Source organism: Grammomys surdaster, unplaced genomic scaffold (assembly GCF_004785775.1).
Source record: "Grammomys surdaster isolate TR1022 unplaced genomic scaffold, NIH_TR_1.0 125429, whole genome shotgun sequence".
Classification (NCBI taxonomy): Eukaryota; Metazoa; Chordata; class Mammalia; order Rodentia; family Muridae; genus Grammomys; species Grammomys surdaster.
In genome coordinates, this window is record NW_021620296.1 from 1,061,882 (window position 1) to 1,071,556 (window position 9,675).

At 53.4% G+C, this 9,675-nt stretch overlaps 1 protein-coding gene across 1 annotated transcript in view; it reads right to left on the reverse strand.

Annotated features, from left to right (window-relative positions):
- Window positions 1–1,514, reverse strand: part of Gdf15 (growth differentiation factor 15) — a 3,102-nt gene extending 1,588 nt beyond the window's left edge. The window contains exon 1 of the mRNA XM_028786137.1: window positions 777–1,514. Coding sequence (XP_028641970.1) covers window positions 777–1,059 — 283 coding nt within the window. The 5' untranslated portion in view covers window positions 1,060–1,514. The remainder of the gene's footprint in view (window positions 1–776) is intronic.
- Window positions 1,515–9,675: the final 8,161 nt, after the last annotated feature.

Genomic DNA, 9,675 nt, shown 5'->3' on the forward strand with positions numbered 1-9,675 from the left:
GGTAGGGGAATCTGACGCAATCGCTGGTAAAGAGTCTGCTGGAGGGAGGGAAGGAGGGAGGGAGGGAGGGAGGGAGGAAAGAAGGGAAAAAGAAAAAGAAAAAAATTGGGACAGGTACTCATTATGTAGTCCTAGCTGGCCTTGAACTCATGGCAATTCTCCTGCCTCAACCTCCGGAGTAGTTAGGATGGCAGGCGTGCGCCACCACATCCAAGTGTCGCTTTGCAGATCGTCAGAGCGGCAGTTCACTTGGATTCACAGAAAGCTAGCGGATTTCTGAGGGGGCGTGGCCCAATCGGCCTGGCCCCGCCCCCAGCCCCCGCTGGGTCCTAGCGCGGAGCCGAGGCCCCCGGACACTCCTCCCTCCCATCCAGGCGACTGTCACTTGTTACTGTAGCAGACTCTTTACCAGCGATTGCGTCAGATTCCCGATCCAGTTCCCGCAAGTTCTTTCCCTCTGGCTCCCAACCTGGCTCTCGTCCCCACTTCCTCCCTCCAGGACCCTCTAACCATCCCCTGTGTCCTCCCCTACTCGAGTGCTGTGCATCTCCAGGAGCGACCTTGACCTCTCTGGACATCATTTGTCCAGCTCTGGTCTGAGGACGGTCATCCTTCCTACTGTGGCTGTGCCCGCTGCACGGAGGACTGCTGGCAACTCCAGAGGTCCCAGCAGGGGAAACTGAGGCTCGGAAGCTGGGCTGGGCCTCGTGGACTCGAGTGTGTTGGTTAGAACTTGGAAAGGGTGTTGCCAAAGTGGGTCCCCAGTTGCCACTCACCGTCTGGATTGAGAATCCTGACAGCCTCCGGGTCGGGGGTTGGTTCTGGGTTCGAGTCCTCCCGGCTCTGGTTGGCTTGCAGCCGGCTCAGCAGGTCCTGGAAACGACCCCGTAGCTCGTCGTCGCTGAGTTGGGACTCGGGGTGGGAGCGTCGCTGCTCGGGCATTGCCAGGGCGTCCCCCTGCGATGGCCACGACAGCAGCAGCAGCAGCAGCAGCAGCAACAGCAGGAACCTCAGTTGAGAGCCTTCTGGAGGCTGGGCCTGGAGTGCGGGCAGAGCCATGTCGCTTGTCCTGAGTGTGGCTTTGAGTTAAGCCCTCTGCAGCCGCCTTTATACCCACTGGACTCTGTCCGCCCCGCCCCCGCGTGCGATGCCAACTCGGGTGACCAGGCTAATCTGTCGGGCGGGAATCCCAGGGCTCCGCAGGGGGAGGGGGCGGTACCTCTCGGCTCAGGAGAGCTGACCGTCCCCACAGAACATGTGATGGAGTCCAGACCGAAGTTCAAGTGGCTTCTTCCTTCCCCTTGGGAGCAGGGCTCTCTCCCTTTCCCCTTTTTCCTCTCTCCCTCCCTGCTCCCCCCACCCCCATCAAAAGAGAAGAAGCCAAGGAAAACCTAGAAAAGACAAGTTCAGGCAAGTCACCCTATGCCTCAGTGTCCCAGGAGTAGACTTTACAGCCTTGCCCAGAAGGGCAAACGAGGGCAAACTGCACCTGTTCAGTGTCCTCTGTGACTCCTACTAATCCTTCAAAACCCTGCGCGAACAGCCCCTACTTCAGGATCCTTCGCTAGATTTACCTTTCCAGGATGACTGGGTTCACACACACCCTGCCCTGTGCCTGCCTCAGTATCCCCAGACCAGGAGAGAGAGACGAGAGGAAATCTGCTGTGGGTCTCCTTCCAGTCAGGAGGCAGAGGTGGCTGCAGGGGGAGGGCATTTGGTCTTAGGCTCGGGCAGAAGATGGAGGAGGAGAATGAAGGTACCAGGAGCCCTGTCCACGGTCAGCCTGGGCCCCGAAAGGGCTGTAGAGCCTCTGGTGAGACAGGAGTGAGCAACTAGAGGCACCAGGTGTCATCAAGGGCTCCTGCTGGGGTCTGGGGCACCTAGGCTTCCCTCCCCAAATGTACTTACTGCTGGGTGGCCTCTGACGCGTGGGGACACTCCAGGTTATGACTGACTAGGGGGCTCCATGTCCCCATGTGAAGACAAGGTCCTTACCCGCCGCCATCCCTCTGTCCCACTGGCATGGTGCTCACTGGACAGGAGGTGGAAGCCCAGGCTGACCCCAGAACCTCCCCCACCCCCTACCCCCACCCCCGCTGATCCCAGACCCCGCCTCCTCAGATCTAAGCCCCGCCCCCGATGCACTAGACCCCTCCTCCTGTAGACCCAGGCCCCACCCCCAGAACTACCGTTTTGCTCCAGGACCCTTTGCCTAAGTGGGTGACTCTTCAAGATCAATGTGGAGGGAGGTGGCCCCACCCTCGTGCTAGCAGCTGTGGGCAGTTTGAGGTCACTGCACCCCGTGAGGAGGTGTGGTGTGGTGGACACCCGGCTGGTGAGAGTGGGGGTTCTGGGATTATTTTCATTTCTGATCGTTTTTCCCCAAATTTAAGTCTCAGAGTTGGAGTCTCTGCCCTGGGTGAGCTGCTCATCTGTGGATCAACGGCCTGGATCATACTGGGGCCTTCTGGTCCCAGGCCAACCTGCGAGCCTCAGTTTCTCTTTCTGTGAAAGTCTCCTGTGGTCTATATCTTCAGGGTGGGGGTACAGTGAGGGTGGGTGGGGCGCATGCTACAAATTGAGGGACGATCCCGCATTCCCACGTGACTGAGCAAGTTCCTCAGCCTCTCTATGCTACAGAGGAAAGGCCAGGGATCAGGAGACCGCTTTTTGCTGTGTGAGATGAGAGGTTGAGGCAGGACCATCACAGGTCACAGGTGGGGAAACTGAGGCTGGAGCACGGCCCAGGGTCTCTTGGGATACGGATGGCTGTATAGATGTGGGGCATGGGAGTGACCCGAGCGGCTGCTCAGGTCCACGCGGGGAGCCACGTGCGGTGGCCCTGGTACCCACCCTTTGAGACTGAGATGGATGCTAAGGACAAGTCTTGATGCTCTCAGCACTTCTGTACCCCCACCTAATGCTGCAGGCCGGGGATGCAACCTTCATCCTGTGGGATCACCACAGGCTTTGGTAGAGAGCTAGAGACGCCCATATGACCGGAGTACACAGTAGGGGCTCAGTAAATGCACCTTTGCACCTTGATGCCATTCAAACTCACAGCGGCTTGTTGAGAGAGACCCAGGCCCATAGTCTCAGGCAGGTGTCAGGATGCGATTTGGGGGGAGAAACATTTATGTCGTCAGAGGCCTAGGGACAGTTCCTCTAGGTCCATAGCACTCTCACCCTGTGAATCCAAACCCACAATCCCCCTGCCTCAGTCTCTTGAGTGTCAAGATGGCAGAAAATGAGCTGCCAAGCTCTTCCTTGCTATATAGCATTCCACCCTTCCTACAGTGTGGCGTCTGGGCCGACGACCGACCGGGCATCTGTCTCTTTAAGACCAGAATCAGTCAGTCATTTACTTTATTCATGGAATGTTCTCCAAAGGGCTCTGGACCAGCAAGGCTCCATGGGGTCCCCATCCTCCGATAAGCATCATCATGCCCCAAACACAGATTTCTGGTTCACAAAACTCTGGAATGTGGCATCGTGCCAACTTGGCTTCTCTTTCCTCAAAATCCTCAGCTGATGACCTCATAACCGGTCCTGGGGCTGCGTAAGGGAGCAGGGTAGCCCAACTGTGGGCTGCCAGCCAACCATGACCTCAGCGGCCTGGGACCCTGACTTCCTCTCCAGAAACAGCATTCCTGGGTCCTGAGGCCACACTCTGGGGCAGAGGTGAGCTGCCCCCGCTGGGATAACCTCACCCTTGTCAACACAAGAAAGCACAAACTTTCCTGCCCTAGGGACAGCACCTCGTGATCCCTGCAGATCAATTTCAAATGTCCTGAGAGTCTCCAGAGGACAGGGCAACCTGCTGTCCCCATGCCGTGATGATTTCGGGAGTCAGGGAAGTCCCGGGTCACCTCTGCTTCCAGAGGAATAGCCGAGGCTTGGATGGTGCTGCCAGCCCAGGACTGACTAACTAAATTTAAGATGATTAAATTCTTAGCAACAATGTTGGTTTCAGGCAGTCAGAGCTCAGATAAGTTTGGGCAAACTTCATATAGAACTCCCTCCTGCACATCTCTTACCCTACTTTCAGTGCTGTCTTCCTATCTAAGCCTTGCGAGCTCTCCTCCTCAGTCCCCCCCCAGCTGAGGGGCCTCTGTCTGCTACTGAGCCCCATCCCGGCCTGACTTCCTGATGCATGGATTTACTTACTGAAATTGTTTTATTGTTCTAAAGCACATGACACATAAATGTACTATTTTATGTAATACAGACATCTTCCCCTCTTGAGTTCTAGAGCATTCCACCCCATAGAAAGTACAGACATTCTCATCCTGCCTGACCCCCCTCCCTATCTGCCAGGCTCCTCCAAAGCTGGTGGTATAGTGACAATTTTAGTTTCTTCAAAAAACACAGAAATATTATAAGAATATGTTTTGTTTTAATCCCAGGTGTGGGATATGGGACAGCTTCCACACATGGTCCCTGACTTCCTCTTCAGAAACAGCATCCCTGGGTCCCAAGGCCACACACACTCTGGGGCAGAGGTGAGCTGGGACCACACCACAGACTGTCCACAGCAGCTGACCATGGTTTTCCCCGTGCCCTGGCAAGGGTGTGATTTTGCAGCTGCAGATAGTTTCTGTGCCTATGTGACATTTGGACTTCTGGGGACCCTTCAGAGGGTACATAAATGCTAGGGCCTAAAAGTGGGTTTTTGGTTGTTGTTGTTGGTCATGGTTTTGTGCAAAAAAGAAACAACAAGAAAAAGAAATTAGATATCCTGACTACAAAGATCGACCTTGCCCCGAGGAACTTGATGCCCCTAACCAGCAGGAAGTGGTCAAACAATAACACTGTACCCTGCTCCTCTCTGTCCCTTCTTGATCCTCTCTAGTGTTGGGGGGTTAGAAGAAAGAAGGACCCACAAAGTAGCAAAAGTCCAGGTACACTGACCCTCTGGGCTCTTTTGCCTGCTCTGTCCCCCCAGAGTGACACAGTAGCTGTCCCTGTGAGGTTTGTAGTGCCAGGCCTTCCTCCAGCCAGGCCACCATGAGTGCGAGCCTGCTCCTCCTCTGCTGGGTGCTTTAAGGGGGAAAATGCTGTGTCATGAGGAGACGGAAGAGCTGTTGCCTGCTGCTCCTGTGAAAGCATCCAGGCATGCAAAAGTGAACAGTTACAGGAAAACAGCCCCTAGGAAGTGAGGCTGGAGGATTGGGGCTTAGCCAGGTCATGAAGGGTAACTAACCTACAACATCCCAGCTCAAAATAGACTAAATAGAAGGTTGGGGCTCGCTTGGTACAGTGCCTAGAGCTCAGTTTGAAGGGTGATTGTGGCTCCGTTGATAAAGTGCTTGGAGCTCAGTTGATAAAGTGCTTGTAGCTCAGTTGATAAAGTGCTTGTAGCTCAGTTGATAGTGTGCTTGGAGCTCAGTTGGAAGGGTGCTTGGATCTAGGTCTCAGGCCCTCCAGAAATGAGCTCAGGATGGAAGACAGGCTGGTAGACAAAAGCCAGTGTTCCTCGGGAACTTGTGAAATGGGTCTTCTGTCCCCAAAAGGAGTCCCTTAGAATCCACAGTTTGCCCACCCGGGCTTGTGTTCTCTCGCACAGTCCTAGCCAGGGGCAGATTTCTTTCTCTGTCCTCTGCATGCTTCCAGATGCCTCTGGATATATTCTCTTTACCCACAATACGAACCTACCCCCCATAAGGAAACAGCCACTTAACAGTTTCTATACTGTGCCCCCTAGCATACTTACACAGTACTTACAGCTCAGTGGATAGAGTCCTTGCCTAGTGTGCACAAGGCCATGGGTTCCATCCGCAGCACCACATAAACCAGGATGAGACCTGCACACCTGTCACCCCATCACCAAGGCTAGGCTCGGGATCAGGAGTCCAAGGTCATCCTTGGACACTGAGTGAGTTGGAGGCCAGCCTGCTCTATACAAATGATGTCTCAAAAAAAGACATCAGAAAAAAAAAAAAAAAAAAAAAAGACATCAGAAGGCAGAGGCTGAGGGTGCCTGTGGCCCACTCGATTATTGGTTATGTTCACTTTATTTGAGTGCATGTTGGGGTCCTGCACATATGTCTGTGCACCGCATGGGTGTCTGCTGCCCAGCGATAGCAAAGACATTGAGGGCTCCCCTAAGCTGGGGTTATACTTGTGGGAGGAGAAATTCGAACCTGGGTCGATGGGAGAGCACTTTTCTAGCACAGGGAAGGCGGATCAACTTGTTTGACACCCCCCACCCCATCCTGTTTCTATGCAAATAAGGCCCATGTTTCCACCAATCACAGAATAGGCTTTCACGCAAAGGCTCTCAGGCCCTGTACCTCCTCCTGCGGGCTTGCCACTGTGGACTGAACGCAGGGGAGGCACGGATGGACCAGAGGACACAGAACACACTGCGAGACAGGCGGGGCCCTAGGTTCACTGGCCAGCGATGTAGGCAAATGAAAGAGCCCAGCCTCAGGGTGGAGCTTTAGCGATGGCTCGGCGGTTAAGACTGCCTGCTGCTCCTCCTGGGACTCAGGTTCGGTTCCCAGCACCCACAGGTGGTCACAACTGGCTGTAACTGCGACCTCCTCCGTGCCTCCGTGGGCATGGGGCATACACATGGTGCACAGACATGCACAAAGCACTCATCAGCTAAAGTAAAATAGAAAGAGATAAAAGACAACCGCTACATAAAAGTCTGTCTTCCCTGGGAGTGTGTGCCCAAGAGACTGAGGAGCATAGCCGATGGTCCAAGACCTAGAGATCGACTCAAAGAAAATAAACCACCAAGGCTGGCAGGGACGGGAGGCACCTGCACGCACGGATTATACTCCTATTTGTTTTCTTTTTATAGCTTCTGGCGTTTGGAGAAAATCTCTGTAGAAACATTAACTCTTCAGAGCAAAAGGATCAGAAATATCCCTGATCAAAGCCGGCCGGGCACGGCCTAACCTGAAAACCTGCTGGTGACGATGGACACTCGTGGATCTATGACCGTGGACCTGTGAATGTGCATACTAGGGGACATCACAACCTTGATAACACACCAGACTGGCCCAGAGGGCTGACTAGAACTGTGTGTGCGCACCTGGGCTCAGGCCAGTCACCGTAGAAGGAGAGAACCCACTCCTGAAAGTTGTCCTCTGATGTTTACAGGTTTCTCATGGCGTGTTTACACCCAGGCCAAATTAAATGTAAATGTAAGTTGTAGGCCAGCTCAGTGGGTAGAGGTGCTTGTAGCTTGGTTGATGGAGTTTTTGTAGCTACATTGGTGGAGTATTTACTTTAGCATCCACAAGTCCCTTGCAGGGACTCTGGGAGAAAGTGATAGCCAAGCCCCTGTCTCAGAGGCCATTAGGGAGGACAGTCGGCTGACCCTCTGCAGGGTCCCACATGCCTCTTGCTGGAACCCTTGGCAAAGCATCTCCCAACGTCAGCCCCCCATTTCCCCGGCCTGGTTCTCGTGGCCACCCCTATACTCTTGCTGTGTACCCTGTGCATTTATAAAGTACACACTGCATGATGGGCCTTGGCAGAACTCAGAGATGGAACCTCCACAGGCAGGTGTATGCTCGGTAGTTATCAGGGGAAACAGACCTGACGTGGGTCAACCCGCATCCCCACAGCCTCATCTTGACTGCCAGGGCTCTCTCTGATCCTTGGTGCCCTTGAGGTAAAGTAAGACTCTACCGATAGATAGGTAGGTAGGTAGACAGACAGACAGACAGACAGACAGGATCAGGAGCTGGAGAGCTGGCTCCGTGGCTCACTGCTGCTCTTGCAGAGTACCCAGGTTCAGTTCCCAGCACCCACATGGAAATGACAGAAAGAGCATAGAGTAAGAGACAAAGACAGAGGAGGGGGAAGGGAGAGGGAGCACAGAGAGGGAGGAGGGGGATAAAAGACTGCCTCTGGATTGAAAGGGGACAGACTTGGCCCATAGGCAAATGGAGGTTTACAAAGGTAAAGGGAGAACCCCTGGGTTAAGATGAGGTGTTGAATTTTAATTGGGCACGTTAATTAGGTGAGCCAAAGGGGCTTTTGATTGCTGGACTTCAGTACTTGGTAGCATTGACCTTGGTAGTCAGCCTCAGGAGGAGGAAGTGGCCAAATTAGGGAACAAACCTTGGGAGCTTGCTTTAGGAATGAGATCTAATGGATTAGCAAGGAGAAGAGGGAAAGGAGAAAGACTAGGGCTCAGGCGGGCTACAGCCCTTCAGTGTGACTCTCACAACCATCCTAACTCCAGCTCCAGAGAATCTGACGTCCCCCTCCAGCCTCTGAGGTGCCTGCATGCACGTACCAGGCAGGCAAAGCACCTATACACATACATTTTTTTTTTTTTAAGTTTACAAATGCATGAAATTTTTAAGATAAATGTCTGAAATGTGCCACTTGGTCTTTCTGCTTTCCCATTTCTGTTTCTGGCTCGATCTCCGTTGTGCTCCCCAGTCCCTTATCAGCCCTGAGCCAGGGGAGGCCAGGGGCCCCATCTCCAGTTCCCGGGCACCTGGGACATGTCTGGGCAGGTCTGGGCACTTGTAAAGGATGCATATGCCTTGGAAACAAGTTCCCAGAGGCAGAGGCCTGAAGGCGGACGGTGGAGTGGAGGTAGGACTGTCTTAGGTCCATGGGAGGACTGTTTGTCCACCTCAATCCCATTCCAGCCAGTCACACTAAGCAAATCCCCAGTGTGGTCCTTTTCCTCCCAGATATGGGGGTTTAAGTGTCATATAGTTTACAGGTGTTAATGTGTGTTTTGAGAGAGGGTCTTGGCCAGGCATGGTGGCACACACCTTTAATCCCAGCACTCAGGAGGCAGAGGATTTCTGTGCACTCAAGGCCAGCCTGGTCTACAGAGTGAGTTCCATGACAGCCAGGGCTACACAGAAGCAGCCCTCCCTGTCTCAAAAAACCAAACAAAACAAAAAAACAAATAAATAAACAAAAGACAAGGAGGGTCTCCGGCAGGAAGCTCATGTCTTTGAAGAGCCCAGAGTTATCCCAAGCTTTGCTCTGTGGCCCTATTTTACTGCAAGCCCTCAAGCCCTGCTCTCAACTCGGTTGCAGTAAAAGCACCTGGCCTGCACCAGAGAAGACCTCTGCTTTGTTAGAGTAGGCTTGGGCTTGTATTGTAAACAGTCACATCCCAGGACTAACCCTCTGCTTACAAATTTCTTTTCTTTTCTTTTGGTTTTTCGAGACAGGGTTTCTCTGTATAGCCCTGGCTGTCCTGGAACTCACTCTGTAGACCAAGCTGGCCTCGAACTCAGAAATCCACCTGCCTCTGCCTCCCAAGTGGTGGGATTAAAGGCGTGCGCCACCAACGCCTAGCTACAAATTTCTTCTTTCCTATGCTTCAAAAGGAGACGGCTCCTGCTCTTCAAGGCCTTTACCGTACCTGACCTTAGCCGGTTAGAAGCGCTTCCTCATGGTGAATAAAGTTGCTTTTGGTTTATTCTGACTTTTGTGTCCCTTCCTCATGATTTGTGTACCCAGGAACCCTAACACTCACTGGGGTTCAAACTCAGATTCTCAGGCTTGGCAGTAAGTGCCCTCACCTGCCGGGCCATCTCACTGGCCCAAGATATATTCCATATGGAAAAAAGCACAGAGGCATAGAGTACCCCAAGTCCCTTGCAGGTCCAAGCACGAGGCTTCCGAGCACCCCAAGTCCTCCTAGAACACGGCTTAGGGCTAAGCACAGACGGAGAGTGT